The following is a 17,718-nucleotide window of genomic DNA, read 5'->3' as shown; positions in this document are numbered from 1 at the left end:
TTTTTTAAGCAATACTTGCTGTTGTCAGCAGCTTGGCTGTTTTTTGCATATTCATTCAGTGTTCTTGAATCGGTTCTTTAAGTAGTTAAAAGAACCCCGCAGCTGATTGCTGTTGAGGTGATAGTATTAAAGAGAATGGATTTCTTTTGTTTATGCTGCATGGCCTAAAATAGGTCATAGAATTGTAATGTAGTTGCAAATTAAGGAAAAGGCTAATATTCAGTTTTTTTCTGTCACTGAACCTATCCRAGATTCCAGGCTACAGACTGGGAATGCTTGCGAGGAGGTTGAGCTGGCAATCGGCAGTCAAATCGCTTGTGCAGCCCTCTTGGATTCTTGCATCCTTCGCTTTCGCCTGATATGCGGGCGTGAGACGGGGCTGTGTTGTAGCTCTGTGGCTGCTCAAAGCGGTCTCCAGGCTGCAGACTGACTCGCGTGTGCTTTGTGGAGTGCAGTATGAGCGCAGGGTCCTCTAGTGGCAGCTCAGATCTCCTGAGGAACTTGGTCGCTATCTTGGGTACTGAAGGAATTAACATGTTTGCAGATTGTCAGTGGCTTGAATTTCACAAGAGATCAGTCCTTGGGGCCTTAGGAGGCTCTGATTCCCTCTTAAGTGCATTTGGACTCGCGCATACTCTCTGTATATATTTATAGCAAATGAGAGAGAGAGAGGATCAAATGAGTCCATCTCCTTGTCCTGAAATATTTGCTGTTTTGCTGCAAATAAGCATTCAGGAAGATTTTTCCATGTTCTCTACCATGCCTCTGGTAACTTGTTTCTGAGACTGTTCTTTTTGTGCTGTGTTTTGGATTCATTGTGAATAAAACCTTTATTCTGATACTGCTTTTCTGTCAAATATTTACCAGCTGCCTAACATTTTTTTTTCTGCTTTATGTATTACACATGGCAAATGAGGAGGCTGGTTTTAAATAAGGGCTTTATTTTTCCTAAATTTTGAAACCTGATCAGTGCAGTCTATGGYTTAACCCTTCAACAGCAATCTACAGAACTTTTATGTAGAATTCCCTTTCACTTGCATYACCGTATAAAGGTGTCTTCTGCTTTGTTGGGGACTGCATTCTGCTCTGTGTAGAGAACTCTTCACCAGGTTGATGTCAATAATAGCAAAAGGTATTTGGTACTTTGCTGGATCCATCGTTTGGGCTCTAACTCAAGTGAACTTCCTCTCCTTTAGCCTTGCATTGAAGTATAGGAGTGGCATATGGTTCTGGTGCTTTGACCTGATGGTTTTCTTTCTTCCTTTCTGTTTAAACAGGTAATGGAGAGCGAGGAGTTCATGCTGCTGCCTGCCAATCAACTCATAGACATTATATCCAGTGACGAGTTAAACGTTCGCAGTGAAGAGCAGGTTTTCAATGCAGTGATGGCCTGGGTGAAATACAGCATTCAGGAGAGAAGACCCCAGCTGCCACAGGTAATCTTGAGCATAGTAACATGTGAGACTGCTTTATCCAGGGGTGGACTAATGAGGGCTGAAATCATGGCACCACGGCAGTGTCACAGTTTGGAATGCATTTGATGCGACACTAATTCTCTCTGATTTCTGTATGGATTGGAAGGTTTGCATTTTCCCCTTCATCTAGGCTGAAAGTAGCAGCGGCCAGATACTTCAGTAGGGGCTTTATTGAATTGTTTCCAGGTAGGACTTGCCAAATAAGATCGTTTCAGCAGTCAATCCRGACAAACCTGCCTGGGTTGCTTAGGGTACTGTACAAAAAACATAGTGGAATTGAGAAGAAGCTTGTCTTCATTGGAGGTATATTTTTAACCTCTGCTGGTTGATTTATGCCTCAGTGCTTATGATCTTATACTGGAGCTGTCAGAATGCTTTTGTTGAAATATGATGTTTTGTCTAAAGCCAAAGCATTTCAGAAAGATGTATCCATTCTGACAAAGCTGTCAGCCAAAAAAGCTTCTGAAGTCTCAGGCTTTCTGATCAAAAGAGGTGAGAGACTGGCTGCCTTAGTTTTTTCTGCCTTGGAAATAGATGTGAAGCACAACTTTATTTAATGGAAAGCTTTTGAAAATTGTTAAAAAGGAATTGTTTTCCTCAAGCTAGCTTATTAGTRCTCATACAGCTCTGTCTTTTGTGGGCCTCTCTGTGTATAGCTGGTTATGTCTTTAAAGCCTAAGCCTTTGTGAAAGAGGTGTCATTTGTTATCATTTATTTACTATACAGTGCAACTTACCTTTAGGAGGGATGAACACCTCTTAATTGGTGATAAAACTTCTAACTAAGCTAGTGTTACAGATGTATTGGCACCTACAGTTTTGTAAAGGTTTTCAGTTGGTAACTTGTTTTCAGCAAATTGTCCCATTTAAACGACTGATAGGCTGTTGCTGTCTGAATTGATGTACTAGACAACTAGAATGGCAGTTCGGATATATAAATGATCATGCTGTTTGTTTCCCAGAAGAATTGCTGTTTATCAAATCTTACTAGCTAATAACTAAATAGCCAGTATTAATTTATTTCTTTGGCTTCTCTGTATATCTGAGGAGGTATATGTTTTATCTACAGTGATGCTTTTTTTTGTGTGTGTGTGTTGTAGGTCTTGCAGCATGTCCGTCTGCCACTGCTGAGTCCCAAATTCCTTGTGGGTACAGTGGGTTCTGATCCACTTATTAAAAGCGATGAAGAATGCCGGTAAATCTCCTCACTGATTTACAGAATGGGATTTCATTGTATGTGGGTGCCTTTTTGTCTCTATTCTCTAAAATTATGTTGATTTGCAGTTGGGAGAAGAGATGCAAGAAAGTTTTTTATTTGCATAATAATATGCCCTAGAGGAAGGTTTTTTTGTTGTTGTTACTCTTTCAAGTTTTCAGTGAAATAGCAAACTTTGAGTATACAGTTTGACTTTCAGTAAAATATCCTTTAGTGGATTGTTTCCCATTTCACCTTTTTTTGTTTCTGTGGTCATGGCCGTTCAGTACACCTCACTACCTGCATGGCATTCATGATCTTGTCATGGCTTAAAGTAATGTTTCTGTATTGGAAACATCTTGCCTTTGATAAGTGAAACAGCACTTTGGGACTGGAGTCTGCTATTTCCCACAATGCTAGTGCAGAAAAGCTGTAATTACACGGTGTACGTCTTACCTTTCTGGTTCTGCACAGTTCTGTTATCTATAAAGCACTCAATTTTGTTGTGCTTACTGTAAAATCGTTCAGTGGATAGACTGAGCTGTTCTTTCTGAATGAGAGTTCACATTGGAGGATTTCCACATTTGTAGAAGGAAGGAGGACTCTTTTCTTTTTTGTTTTATTCAAGGCTTTGGAATATTAGCATTAGTCCAGGTGACAAGTCATGAATGGATGGACAGTGTGAGCTGGCCAGAGCTGATGGAGAAAATATTCATCAGAAGGGTACTATCTCCATCTATTGGTCATGTGTGTGTATTATGTATTTGTGTGCTTTTCAATTCCTTTTTTATTCCTAGGCAAAACCATTATCTGTTAAGTTTTAATTTGAGGCAGTCTGCCTTTTTCTTTTCTGCATTGTAAGCCTGACAAATCTCTCATCAGTCATTTTATCAACCCTTATTGCTAGTAATATCTATTGTTGGCCAGATATTGATACTGGTCTACCGCTATGCCACTGCAAACAACTGATGAATTCTTGGATGACAGTGTATGTTTCGACTAGAGCTATTCGTGCACTTATGTGGTTTGTGAATAACTGAAGTGCCTGACTAGTGCYAGCTGCTTTTACTTCAGTTTTGATTTGTAAGCTCTCTTGAGGCCACTATTGTGTGAACATTTGGAATTAATATTTTCTTGTCTTGCACAGGGACCTAGTGGATGAAGCTAAAAATTATCTGCTCTTGCCCCAAGAGCGGCCACTGATGCAGGGACCAAGAACTAGACCACGCAAACCCATCCGCTGTGGAGAAGTGCTCTTTGCAGGTGTGTATAGCTCTTGCTGGCTTAGGTCAAGAGAGTTAAGTCAATGGGCTTTATGGTTATAGGACTCCTGTAAGACCAGATTTTACAACTTATTTCTGAAGTGGTATGTGCATTAATATTTGGTGGTTTGAGTTAACTTGCACTTATTTATGTGATCTCTTTGGTGCTATGAGGGCCACAGCACTTTTTATAGACTAGTACTTCCAAATTGATTTTAGTCTTTTTGAAAATCATTCTAATGATGGTCCTCAGGATCAGTGACTCTTGAGAGGTGGGCCTCTTGGGTTAAGACTGACAAAGTCCAGAGGAATTWTTTAAAGAAGGCACACCCACATTACGTGAATGTGATGCACTATCATGACACTGTTTCTTGTGTTTGGTTCCTGCAGTGGGGGGCTGGTGTAGCGGGGATGCGATTTCCAGTGTGGAGCGCTATGATCCTCAAACCAATGAGTGGCGGATGGTGGCTTCCATGAGCAAAAGACGCTGTGGTGTTGGAGTCAGTGTTCTAGACGACCTCCTCTATGCTGTGGGAGGCCATGATGGTTCCTCTTACCTTAACAGTGTAGAAAGGTAGGTCTCCATAGGRCTGATGCTCTGAGTGTTAACTTTGAGTATTTAAACTTGGTATAACCTCTTAAAAATGGATTCATTTTGCTAGCTGTGATGATGTTTTGCTGAAAACCTGGAATTTATATTAATGCTATCTACATTTCCTCCTCCCTTGCCTACCTCTTCAATATTGTATTGCTGTACTGCTAAACTAGGACTTCAGGCATAACAGCTTGTGTCATGTTATCCTCAGCTTTATGAGCCAAGACAGTCTTTTGGTATAAGGAAGGAATATGTAAGAGGTAGGTCTCATTCCAAGGTAATGGGAGGAGTGATGGTCTTGGTTAACCTTCTTTTGAAATTGCTGGTTTGTTCTTAGCATTGCTGAGGAAGGTGAGGTTATGGCATGTATTGCTTAATATTGAGGGAAAGCCTACAGGCATTTTGTTGTGGAATAGTGACTAGAGAATTAAGGAACCTTGTAAGTACTTTACAGAAGGYGGAAAATAGGTCAGATTTAGACTTCTGAAAGACGCAAGTTGAGCAAGCTTTGTTAAACTTCCTGGTTCTGGGAGCTATGTATTCACAGTCCCCATGCTTTTGAGCCACATGAATCGAGCACTCTTAGCGCTCTAAACCTTGGTCCTCTGACAAATCCAACAGCTGTATAATTTAACTCCTTCCTTCCTGAGCCTCCCATTCTTTCCATGTGTCTTCTTACATACTCTCAGCTTCCCAGATTAGGACCCCAGCCTTACATCTCCTGTATCTTGCACTCTTTTCTACCACAGGTCGTAATTCCCAGTCTTTGGGTTCCCGAGCCAATACGGTTCCCTCGTCTTTGTCTAGAGCTGTCTGAATTCTTATATGGGCTGCAGAGAACATGCAGCAGAATAGCTCTTGGTGCTGCTGTTTGCACAGAGGCAACTTACCACGTGTCAGCCAGGCCCTGGTAACCTGCACTCTTGTGAACCTGTGGCTTTGACCTTCAATTTGAATAATCTCAAACTGCACTTTGAACATCCCTGAACATACATTGGATGCATTGTATCACCTGAAGGCTTTCATCCAACTTCCTTATAAATAGCTGAGTTGCAGTTCAAGTAGTTTCTTGCCCAGTAGTTTCCAAGCATGGGAGAATTTGAAACATCCTGAGACAAGCAACTTGTGCTGTTTGTGTTTTTCTAGATATGATCCAAAGACCAATCAGTGGAGCAGTGATGTGGCCCCAACCAGCACCTGCAGGACCAGCGTTGGAGTTGCAGTTCTTGGGGGCTATCTCTATGCTGTGGGTGGCCAAGATGGTGTCTCATGTCTCAACATTGTGGAAAGGTATCTTAAAAAAAGAAGTAATGGGGCACAGGGAGAAGAGAGTCTCTGGGTAAGGTGCCAGTGAGATGTAGAGAAGGAGATAAATGCTGTACAGACTTCGTGGGGATTTTTGTTCGGAGACAAATACGGGCAGTCTGCCTGCCCCTTCGTGAAGATATCTGTGCTTTATTGAGTGTTTGTTTTTTTTGCCAGGTACGATCCGAAAGAAAACAAGTGGACTCGAGTGGCTTCCATGAGCACCAGGCGTCTGGGAGTGGCAGTGGCCGTGTTAGGGGGCTTCCTCTATGCAGTAGGAGGCTCTGATGGCACTTCTCCTCTCAATACTGGTATATCTTTTGCTGTCCCTTATTGTGGTTGTAGTTGTCATGGTCTTGTGTTTTTTTTTCTTTTTTCTTTTTTTCTTTCTGTCCATGATGACCTGGATGGCAGTTGAATATTTTGGTGATCAGCTTGCTGGTTTCCTTCCTTAGAACATAATTTTGGTATACAGTAACTTACTCTCTAGGTTTCAAAGTCCTTATTACCTGGTTGTATATGTATGTTCTTTTTTTTTTTCTTTTTTTCCCCCTCTTTTTTCCCTCCCCTCTCCCCCTTTTTTCCCTCTTCTTAAAGAAGCTGCATCTGGCAGTGTGTCCTGAAGCCAGTACTTTCCTCGTTTGCTGAGCAGTTGCAAGTGCATCTTTATCCTGCAAATAGCCCTTTATTGCTGTAGGAAGAAGGATGCCGTAGGTCACACTACTGCAAGATGAAAATTCAGATCAGTTTGTAGCTTTGGCCAGCTCATTCTTAAGTGATGATGTGTTATGAGATTTGACTATGTAGCATTCCAGGGATTGGAGACAGAACAGCCAGCCTTTTATAGGAGGAGAGCATTAGAGTGGATGATTACAAACCAGTGCATCATATTTTTAGTGTGTGGGAATTGCAGTGTATTATAGGTTGAGCAATACTTTGGATGCAAGGTCAAAAGTGTTAACTCCCACTCTCCACCAACCCTGTTGTCCAAAGATGTGTCATTTTCTCTGCAGTGGAACGGTACAATCCTCAGGAGAACCGCTGGCATACAATTGCACCCATGGGGACGAGGAGGAAGCACCTGGGCTGTGCAGTATACCAAGACATGATCTATGCTGTGGGAGGCAGAGATGATACAACAGAGCTCAGCAGTGCAGAGAGATACAACCCTCGAACAAACCAGTGGTCTCCTGTTGTGGCCATGACATCCCGCCGGAGTGGAGTGAGTTTGACTTGATTTGCCTGCTTGTGCTATGCCTAACCATATGGTGAAAGCACTGGGTAGACTCATCTTGTGAGATTTCTCTCTTTCTTTCTCTCTACCTTTACCCACCCCTCCCGCAGAGGGAAATATTTATACAAAAGACAAAACTCTTCAGCAAAACTAGAGGATGAAATGGTAGCAGTGTCGTACCATGGAGAGTCAGCTGTTTGGTATGTCAGAGGATGTATTAAATATCCAGTAATTCAGTCGTTTTTGAGAGTCTTTTTTTAATAATAATTTTGGTCCCTTGTGCTGAGTCAGCTACTTAGGCCTGAAATGGAGGAATTCTTTTGTTTTTCACTTGGTGAAGTAGCTGTACTTAGTGTGGGGAAACTCTTAGAGAATGATGTTAAATTTAGCAGCTGGGTCTTATCCTGTAATGCACTTTGGATGACTTGGAAGGTGAACGAAGTTGCTTGCAGAGAAGAAAGAGTTCAGAAACTGGGCAATCGTTTTAGATACAAACTTTTAGTTGAATCTTTTTCATTGCCTTGTGAGATGTGCGTGGGAACAGAGTTTMCAGGCTTTTACCTAGAATGTTGCTTCTCTCCGCAGTGTCATGTGGGTATGGGGAATGACAGTATGTCTTTATCAACTGCTAATCCTCCTGCTTTCTGCCGACATGTGAACGAAAGATTAACATAATGTTTTAAGTAGTCATAGTATTTGGGCAGATGCAAATGTTATGAATATTTATCATTGGATAGTGGATTTAGAGTAGATGGATTAATTCTGTCTGTTAGTATTTCAGTGTCTGAGACAAGTATGAATCATAACTTGAGCAAGTACTGTTTTGGAGGGCAGGGAACATATATACTTATTTTCCTGCTCAAAGTATGCAATATGCGGTCCAACATGCTCCTTCGTAGTTGCTGATCAAGTGTTGACTTTTTCTGAGCTTCTTTATTTACGTTTTGTAGAATTTGCTAAATAGATGCATCTTTTTCTGCAGGCCTCCTGAGTTCTCTAACTTCTTCAAACCCAAAACTAAGACCCTTTTATGTAGTGTTCTTGCCTTATTTTCTGTGCTGTGTCAGGATATTTTCACTGGAAGCGATCTTCCTAGACCACAGAACAGCTTGAGGTTTCAGTAATTCTGTGCCTCTGTGGAAAGACATAATGGAAAGCAAGGCTGGAGTCCAGGGTGCTTGTAGATGGTTCATGTTCCAGCCCCAGAGGAGCAGGCCAGGGGCTTAAATTTGGTGGTTCTTCAGTTTAAATGAATGTTCCAGGCTGCAGGCTGGTAGATACAATGGTGTGTGTGTGTGTGTGCGCACGCGCCATATTTTGTCAAGAAATTCCATACGGGGTGTGATAAGCCTTGACTGATAAAGATTTAGGCTCTGATGTATCTATATGTATTCAAGCAATTCTGGTTCTTTTAGCTGGTAATAAAGAGTCCTCTGCTTTTTCTGTAGAAGAGTCTCTATTCTGTGATCTATAACTAACTTTTAATTTGTTGTTATTTTAAATCCAGCATTTGAATTATGTGGCATCCTGTGCCAGTATGTTCTAGTTAAATACATTATAGRCTACTTTGTTTATCCTCTTTCTTCATCCAAAACCTCTCCTGCAGGCTGTGTCTTTCTCCAAACTTGGTTATGGAATACCTTTCTATTAATGTTTCCATTTTAACTCTTGTTTCCAGGATATGTGCTAAAGCATCCCAGCTAAATGAGTATTATCTGTGGTGGTTGTTTTCCAGGTTGGCCTTGCAGTGGTGAATGGCCAGCTAATGGCAGTGGGGGGTTTTGATGGCACGACATACTTGAAGACTATTGAGGTGTTTGATCCAGATGCTAACACATGGAGGTAACCTTAAGCTTGTGAAATAGTCAAATAGCGGCTTCTAGCTGTAGCTGCCTCAGTCCAGCCAGCAGCTGGAGACATTCCAGACAAATTAGAGATGTGACGTGTCATCATGAGGAGCTTGGGTGCAGTAGCCAGAATAACAGTCATGCTGTGGCTTGTTGGCTTACGTGAAAGGGTATGAAAGACAATCACGTTCTGAAAAATTGGGAAATGGGTAACTTCAGTTCTCTCTCCCCCCACCTTTTGCAGGTAGGAAAATGCTGCATAGGTAGGTTACTGAGACCTAGAGAAAATAAATGACTTGGCAGGTTTGCTGGCTAACAAGCAGAGAACAATACTAAAATCTAGTTTGTTTCTAAGTGCAGCTCTTGAACTTAAAAATTGGGCTATGCTGAAACAGATCTGTCCTTTCTCTTTATTTTGGACCGAGTCTGCTCTTGCTTCCCAATAAAAATAAGCTCGCCCTTAGCAGAAGGAGCTCACAGTCATGGTGTAGAATTCAGCCTACTCATTTTTGACTTTCAAGCTGAGGCTCTGATTTCCAAATCTTGCTGGAGAAGCTGAAACAGAACAGTTTGAGCCTATGGTGTTCTTCACCCTTATTTCTGCAAAATAGCCATGGGAAGAATTTAATATATAAACTGAGAAGATATGAAATTCCTAACTGGAAAATATTTATTGAACAGGAAGGTTATTTTTCCTATTTCTTTTCCAGGCACAACTGCACTTGAACGCAATTGCCTGTATATTTATTCACAAATCTAATCAGTGCAAAGTTTCAGGCTCCTATTTATATTCTTTTAGTAATCTGTCAGGTGTGGGGATTAGAAAGAGATTAATGTCTTCATTCCTTCAAGTTTAGTAATACTAGAAAACTAACCCTTTGCTGCTGAGATACTCTGTCATAAACAGTGTAGGAACCTGCCCCTATTTGCTGATTTGTGAACAATGACTTTTGAAATTCATAGAAAACTAATGCATAGAAAGCCAGTTGAGTAGATAGTAATGTGTACTTCAGATTCCTTAGCTGAGTGGTTTCAGCTACGTACGGCAACTATAATAAGATGTTTAGAGTTAGGAGTTACTGCATGGGCCAGTGTTCGCAGAAGTTCAGGCAGCTGTTCAAGGTATTAGCTAGTGGTTTCCCCACTGAATTCAATATAACTGATTAACATTGTGGTCTTCTCCTTCTTTTGTTTGCTGGACTTCCTGCTGTATGAAGGGTTTATTTTGTGTAGCCCAGCAGAGAAATGCTTGCTATGCAATTTGGGATTAACAAATTGCATTGGAAAGAGCTACTTGAAGAACTTGCCTCTCGTGTTTTTGCCAGCAGACTGTAGAGGCAAAGAAAGGAATATACAGCTGAAATGAGTGGGATACTGGAGCCCACAGGGATCAGATTTCCATATGAAATGCAGGCACTGTTTCAGTAACATATCTTGGAGAAACAGATGGTGCTTGGGATGTGCTGCATCTTGGTGAGATCAACTGAATGTAGGGTATTAGAAATATAAAAGAAATTAATTGAATTAGAAGTAGCAAACCTGTCCTTGCTCCTGTGTTACCCAAAATGTAGCCCAGGGTAAGCTACAAACAGCAAAGATCCGCTCTATCTTGCATGTAACCAGACAGGAAGTAGGTGATTACTTAAGAAGTGTAGAACTGCTGAGCATCAAAACAAGAAACAATTCTTCTTTTTCTAGAGAAAGATATGAGCAAATATAATGTATTTACCTTGGAAGTTGGTACAAAGACCTGCTTAGTCATTGTGATCCACTTTAACTGAAGGCTAGCAGTGCTTACAGGAGGGGCTGGTTCTCTCTTTTCGCATCGTAGCTCCATGAAAGAGCTGAACCAGTGTGACCACTGGAGCTTTGTCTTTGCAGGTTGTACGGTGGAATGAACTATCGGCGGCTGGGAGGAGGCGTAGGTGTTATCAAAATGACACACTGCGAATCCCATATATGGTAAGCATCAAGAGGGAGGGAAACCCCTTGGTTCTCATTCCTAGAAAAAATGAAGAGACTTCTTGACACTGGACCTCTTTGCAGCTCTAGTACGAATGGTCTAGATCCAATGTAACTCTTTGCCAGTGACTCTTTCTATCAAATTATATAAATGACTTCTGTGAGTGCGCCCAACGGAAGACCACGTTGTCAGACTCCAGGGAACCACTGGACAAAAGTAGAAGTGTTGCTTATGTCCTTATTTTTTCTAATTAGTCTACATTTTTGAATAAACCAAACTGTAAAAGTTGTTATAGTGTAAACAATGCTGATGTAGGGACTACAAGCTATACTGGGAGTCTGACAAGAGGAGGGTTTCCCTGATTTCCCTCCTACTGTGAGCAGTAGACATGGCAGGCGTGCAGTGGGTGAAAGAGGAAAGTGATACAGAAAACATTGCTTTTGCCTTATTTACAGAGAGCTTCAAAAAGTACTTGACCTGCAAGGTGCCACCTTTGCACAGAAGCTTTTCTGTGCACAGAGTATATTTATTTTTTCATTTAATTTGTATCATGTATTTTCTTTGTATCACTCTCGATGATGATAATTCCAGCTTTTTTATATACATATATATGTGTGCATATATATATATATTTTATATATGTATATGTGCATGTGTATGTGTGATTTGAGTTTTGACAAGCTGATGGTTAGGGCAGGGCTATGTCCTGCAAGATATTGTGGTTCCAACCCTTGTGGTATGTATTAGGATCTCTTAGAGTACAGGAGAGCTATGAAGATGGGTGCCCCGAGTATCTTTTCAGTCTTGCTGGAGGCAAGAAGTAGAAGTGGAACTCTCATCTATCGACTGAATCAGTGAAGTGCCCAAAAAGAGGGTGAGAGTGAAAAGGATTTTAAATGATGCCTTTTTACTGTACAGTGTATGGTACAAAAGTTCAGCTTTTGTCTCTCCCCTCCCCTGTATATGAACCTAGAAACAACTAGTTATTGCTCACTTAYAAAAGCCTTTTTTCACACTGCCTGCTGGATATCAGTTCTTGTCTGAAGCTGGTATGCAGGTACTGTTTGTTAATTCCRACTAGCCTAGATAAATGCTCACTTCTCAGGTTCTTGCTATAATGGCAGACCCACAGTCGGCTCCTGCTGAAAACTGCTTAGACCAGCATCATCTTAGCTGCCCTCCTGCCTTCTGYCTGTGTCTTTGGAATTCCTGTTGTAAAACACTGATCATGACAAGACGGTGCCCACCTTTTTAATGACTTTTATGCACTTTGCCAGTGTTTGTTCTAGAGCAGGGAAAGGTATGAGGCTCATTAAAGAGGCTTTGGAGGGACTGCTCACTGGTGCTGTAACTGTTAGGTTTCAGTGAGTGCAGAGGCACCTGGGCCTGGGAGAGAGGAAGGAGCAACTCTAGACTCAAAGGTTATGACATGTTTGCCTGTACTGAAACTTCCACCTAGTACATCAGGTGCAACAGGTCGTTGTTCTGTAACTTTGGACCTTACAAAATCTGATTTTTAAAAAGAAAGAGGACTGTAAATTCTTGAGATGAAGAAGGCAGTGCTGACATCTTAAGTTCTTTAACGTCATGGTTTGATTCATGTAACTCAGCATTTTAATGTGCTTGAATATAGTAAAAGTTACACTACAATAATAAATGGGTAATTCAGACTTTTTTAAAAGCCCCTCTTTTCCCCAAAAGGTTGGTATTCTTGTGTTTACATATAAAGATCATTTGCACCTTTACAAGGAAAAACAAGTATTCTGTAAACAAATGTTTACATGTATCATTTATGCTTTTTCTAGCATGAGTAACTTGTACAAATAGTGCTATCTTAATAAATTTCTTCTATGCTGTTGTTTGATTGTTTCTTTGTTTGAAAAAAGCAGACTGCTTTTATAYAGCTTGCATAGGTACAGTGTGTCACTGACAGTTTTTGATACTAGTGCTGCTTGAAACACTGCTGTTCCATGTCACCCTCAAAATACTTAAAAGCACATCAATCAGAATTAGCTTCTTCTGGAAGAAAATATTTATAGTATCAGGCCAAATCTGGCTCTGTCGACTTAACTCCAAGTTGTAGATGAGCATGTAAAAAGAGAAGGAAGTATCTCTTGACTCCAGCAGTTTCCTACAGGTAGGCTATAGCAGGTATTGTACAYACTGGACAAAGCAGCAGCTTAGGAAAGTATTACTCTGAGAAGCTGAATAGGCCTGTATTTTATATAAGGAATCTGCTGTGGAGTTCTTACAGGTTTATATTAGACTGTGTTCCTAAGGCAAGGAACAGGCTCAAGGAGGCTTCACTAGACTTAGCATTTTAAAGACTGTACATGCAAACTTGTTGGAAGGCCGGAGATTGGACTTTAGAATGAAAATGCTAACACCATAGGSCTGGTTGCACAATCACCTGAGTACAGGTGGCAGGTACCTCTAACTTCCAGCTTTTGCTTACTATAAGTCTTTTTTGAATTGAGATAGGAAACTTTGCCTGAAAGGAAGCTAAAGCACTGGATTTGATAGTTTAAAATAAATAGCTGCTGGACAGTCAAGACATTCAGAAGGTAAGTTTTCTTCTAACAGGGTGAGAGTACTCAGTTTACAGACTGCARCCTTGACAAGCAAAAATAATGTACTCTCACTTACTAAACATAATACTTAAAGCAAGTGCATAATTTTTTGGCTAATTCTTTATTTCACTCCTGTTACAGCTTTCCTTTATTGGCACTAGATGAGAAACTAGGCATGCGGTTATGTTCCTTCATATCCTTGCATTGCTGGTTCTTCTCAGTTGCAGGGGAGAGAAGAGGAATGTATTAGCAAATTTGACTGATAGTGATTAAAAAAAGTCAAGTCAGGTGGGTTGGTACAGAAAACTTTAATCATTGCTTAGAGGAAGGTCATAGCACAAACTCAACTGATCAGAGACATTGGAGATGCTGTACAAGTGAAGTTCTTAAGACTAGTTTTCTAAGTTTTGCCACACACAATTATTTAATAGGTGACTGATCACTAGTTTAGGAAACAAAATACAAGTATATGTTTCATTAGACAGATTTTTCTTTACTTTGCTAAAGACCAAAGTAACAGCAAAAAAGGCAAATATTTTCTTTATTTAGTACTGTAATACAAAAATTATAGCGCTTAAGATATACCACGTTCTACTACTGCTGTGCTCATTTAAGCTACAGGTAATTACTATGCACTAGCTCTCTGAACCTCTACCTGCTGCAGGRAGAAAGCTAGTCTAAAGTTTTAGCACCCATAGCTTCAACACAGAGCTCTCCAGACTACAGGATTACATTGCAGGAGATGAAACACCAGGCAAAACATACCAAGTCCCTAGCTTATAGACAGCCCTTGATTTTCTACACATTAACTTGTCTGTGAGGACAAGTAGAGCTGGAAACAAGGCACATGTTACATGCTTTTTTCCACCCTGGAGGAAAAAACCCAACTTGACTAGGGAGTGAGGATGTACTTTGTTACATGCTGGCCTTGTAAGATTTTGAAGCCTTACCAGTATGGAAGTTAGAGACCTGGATTTTTCTGCCTCATAACTTGCATCCCTTTCTCAGGCATGCTTAACTTGGCATTTAGATTTAGGCCCAAGGGTATTACTAAGTCTAGCTAAGAATAAGGGCCCTATAGCAGGGGCTGTCTAGTGAAAAAAAAATGATTGCCATTTGAAACAACAGCAGAAATATCTATCATTAAGTTGCATCCAGCAGTTTGCAATGTTTTATCTCCTAGGACTGTGGCCTTTCTATTAGAGCAAAAGATCTTTTCTTCTTTYCTGTGGAGGATTATGTTGATTAATGCTAGCTACAGGTTTGGGTGCAGGAGTTTGACTCTAGACAGCAAGTGTGCGAGAAAGGAAAGTTCTGCAGGAGCAAGTTTCCAATAGGTTTCCCAGCTTAGGTTTTCCAGCAGTAAGCCTTTGGAGGGGATGAAGATCAGCTGAAATAMGTCTCACTGTATCTGAGAGATTGCTAGTTCTGTCAGTAGCATCAGCACTCCAATTAGGTGTTGGCTTTGTAGAAACTGTAAAGGAACCAAGAATATATGTCAAAGAAAATTGCAGTGGTCAAATTTCTTTTTTCTTAACTGGAAAGAAAGCAAATACAGGTGTTCCATTTGATCAGTCAGCTTCCCTTTGTTACCATGTTGACTGGAGTTACAGAGAAAGCACATGTGCCTACATGCTACTCCTCATGGAGTGCTCTGGCCTTTGCTTCCATCCCATGTGAAGCATAGTCCCCAAAGGGATGCCCTGCTTCTACTGCTGCTTTTTGGAAGGAGGGAATCTGAGCACTTCTACTCCTTCAGCTACCTCCCCCTCCTCCTCTAGGAGCATCAGTTCAACAAGGACAGTTTCCTAGAATAACGATGTCCATATTCAGTGCGACTTGAACTCAGGATGTGTGTTATGGAAGAGCCATAACACAGTTTATGGAAGACATTCCTACAAGACGAGTAATGATACTTCTTCAAAAAGCCTATTCAGTCTGAGAATTTCTTGTATTTACATACCTGCTAAATAACAGGTTTTAGCAACTTTCATATACTACTGGTTTAAAAAAAAAGAAAAAAAAGCSCTTTCACATTAAGAATAACATTTAATTGGTTGCAGTTGTCCTGTTCTCAAGAGATGCTTCCCAGCAAAACTGATTTTCTTTCAGAATTTTAACCAGCACAGAAGTCACATTACTGAAGATGAAAAAGGGTTGGTCATAACATAGCAATAATAAATTTTTCTTATACTGGGAGGAAGCTAAACCTCCAGCTTTAAGGAAGAAGGGAGGGAAGATGACATAGGAGACTTGAAAATTCAAACTAAGCTGATGAAAAAGTTTTAGCAAAAGAAAAATCTAGCTGGAAAACACCAGTACACTTGCTTTTAATGTGCGTTCCAGCTGAGCACTCACAGCCAGCTAGAGCAGAAAACTGCAACTCAGTACTACTTACTGAAAAGTAAAGCTAGTTCATCTAATTCTAGCCCAAGACCAGGGCTACTAGGTTCTGCTGCAGTACAGTAGTAAAATACTGTATTGATAATTACCCCATGTTGTCTGAAACTCCAGAACTAATTAAGTCTAGTAAAAGCTGAGGTTTTAACCAACCTTTAGTGGGAAATTATGCACAAGAAACATGCAGCTTTCCTTCTTAAAAGGAAGGCCTCTCCAGTCAGGTAGAATTATTTTATTTGGCCGGCATTAGTTAGGATAGTATGCTTATTTAAAACCTCACCTTTATAATCCCATCACAGTGTGCTGAGGCAATTGCTGTAGAAACTTTTACCAGTTTTGTAGCTGACAAGTGGATCTTAAAGTGTCTGTGGAAGTGAGAATAAAGGCAGTCCATAAAGAGATCCACCTCTTCCTGAGTGATCTCTCCTGGAGTTTTCTGTACTGTGTCCCACAGAGCTTTCGCATCTTCTGGGTGAATGGCATATGATATATCCAGAGGCTGGGGAAGACAAGGAACAGAGAAGACAAGTTCTGTTGCAGATGCATTTTTTTCCACTTTGCATCCAGTCCACATGGCTGCCATCCAAGTGAGATTGAGGGGGCTGATGGCTAAACGGCGGAAGCGGCAGTCAAAAGTCTTCTGAAACCAGCTGCCAACAATGGCCACGTAACTCTCTGCGCCGTTAGCCAGAAACAAAGGCAAACAAGTGAAGTCCTCCGGCACATTCTCTAAAAGATCATCTCCAGACACACAACAGAACCAGCCCGACCACATCAGCTTCTCTTCYGAACTTTTTTGGGAAACCGATGATCTTGAAGAAAGCTGGGATGGGGAAAAGAGGAAATGTTTAAATGAYAGCTAGAGTACAGATTTAGTATTTTGTACAGCAGATACAGTAGAAGGTTCTTCTCAGGACCTCACATGTAACAGTGGTTYCTGGAAAGCTCAGACAGTTACTGAGTCTACCTATTACATCCCTAAAGGATCTGGGTGCTGCTCTTGAAACGGTGGCTAAAGCACTTACTTCATTAGGAACAGTCATCAAATCTGCATTTATGCTGCTTAATTCAGAAAAGCGAATCCATGATAAGACTTAAAAATCACAGCCAGACTGAACTTTGCATTTCAGTAGCATCTTTCACTTGAGACAAAGCATTTTAGAAACACTCATTAGGCTTGAGCTATGGTGAGGAGGCAGGATTATACCAACTTTAAGAAGTTAAATAACTCATCCAAGAAGTTAAAGAACACGTCTAAGATCTTAAATGTGAATTGACTGCAAAGCTAGAAAACCAGAGCTCAGGAGTATTGACTCTTGCTCTTATCAAGGATTTGAGCTCAAAACTGCAGTTGAGCACATCCATTAGTTATGAGTTGTGCTAYATTGAGTTAAAGAGAGTCTGGACCTACTTTTGTTAAGTCTCAAAGGGCAATGTAATAATTTTTGCATGCTGCTAAGGTTTAAAAGCTTGCTCTTTTTGTCAGAGATGGGGTATTTTGCCCACAGCTGGCAAGCCCCCCGTCTCCCCGCCCGCGTCAGCCCGGCTAGCAGGAGCGGCCGTCACCTGCACGAGCACGGCGGCCTGGTCCCGGCCGCTGCCCCGCAGCGCGGGGAGGCTGGAGAAGGTCACCCTGATGTCCGCGTCCGCCCCGACTTGCACGGCTGCGCCCTTCCGCCTCTCGGCGGCCACGAAGGCGCCCAGCAGCCTCGCGTACTCCCTCAGCTCCGCGCTCGAGAACTTGTACAGSGGCGTCACGCTGTACAAGGCCCACTGCTTGCGCAGCAGGAACGCCGTGTCCCGGGGGGCCGCGTCTCCCTGCGAACGGAGAAGCGGGACGGTGAGGGCCGCGCGGCGGGCGGCGGGCCGCGCT

General features: G+C 41.5%; 2 protein-coding genes across 6 annotated transcripts in view; one reads left to right on the top strand and one right to left on the bottom strand.

The window, feature by feature from the left end:
* KLHL20 (kelch like family member 20) overlaps nt 1–12,733 on the top strand; it is a 24,897-nt gene extending 12,164 nt beyond the window's left edge. For 4 of the 5 annotated variants that reach the window (XM_085312130.1, XM_085312129.1, XM_085312128.1 and 1 more), the window contains 9 exons: nt 1,278–1,436; nt 2,575–2,669; nt 3,817–3,932; nt 4,322–4,505; nt 5,673–5,816; nt 6,009–6,142; nt 6,845–7,053; nt 8,801–8,907; nt 10,794–12,733. In XM_085312130.1, the coding sequence (XP_085168256.1) occupies nt 1,278–1,436; nt 2,575–2,669; nt 3,817–3,932; nt 4,322–4,505; nt 5,673–5,816; nt 6,009–6,142; nt 6,845–7,053; nt 8,801–8,907; nt 10,794–10,878 (1,233 nt within the window). In that variant the 3' untranslated portion in view covers nt 10,879–12,733. The remainder of the gene's footprint in view (nt 1–1,277; nt 1,437–2,574; nt 2,670–3,816; nt 3,933–4,321; nt 4,506–5,672; nt 5,817–6,008; nt 6,143–6,844; nt 7,054–8,800; nt 8,908–10,793) is intronic. The other variant, XM_085312131.1, reaches the window with a different exon arrangement.
* A 1,001-nt stretch (nt 12,734–13,734) lies between these two features.
* The window catches only part of CENPL (centromere protein L), a 6,471-nt gene continuing 2,487 nt past the window's right edge, over nt 13,735–17,718 (bottom strand). Inside the window, exons 3-5 of the mRNA XM_085312112.1 lie at nt 17,412–17,663; nt 16,126–16,668; nt 13,735–14,919 (exon numbers count right to left, since the gene is read on the bottom strand). Of these exons, the coding sequence (XP_085168238.1) occupies nt 14,848–14,919; nt 16,126–16,668; nt 17,412–17,663 (867 nt within the window). The 3' untranslated portion in view covers nt 13,735–14,847. The remainder of the gene's footprint in view (nt 14,920–16,125; nt 16,669–17,411; nt 17,664–17,718) is intronic.

This window comes from Rhea americana, unplaced genomic scaffold (assembly GCF_003343005.1).
Source record: "Rhea americana isolate MKP2758 unplaced genomic scaffold, rheAme1 scaffold_358, whole genome shotgun sequence".
In the NCBI taxonomy this organism is placed as follows: domain Eukaryota; kingdom Metazoa; phylum Chordata; class Aves; order Rheiformes; family Rheidae; genus Rhea; species Rhea americana.
Note: the sequence above shows the minus strand (reverse complement) of the source record. Positions and strands in the feature narration are given on the sequence as shown.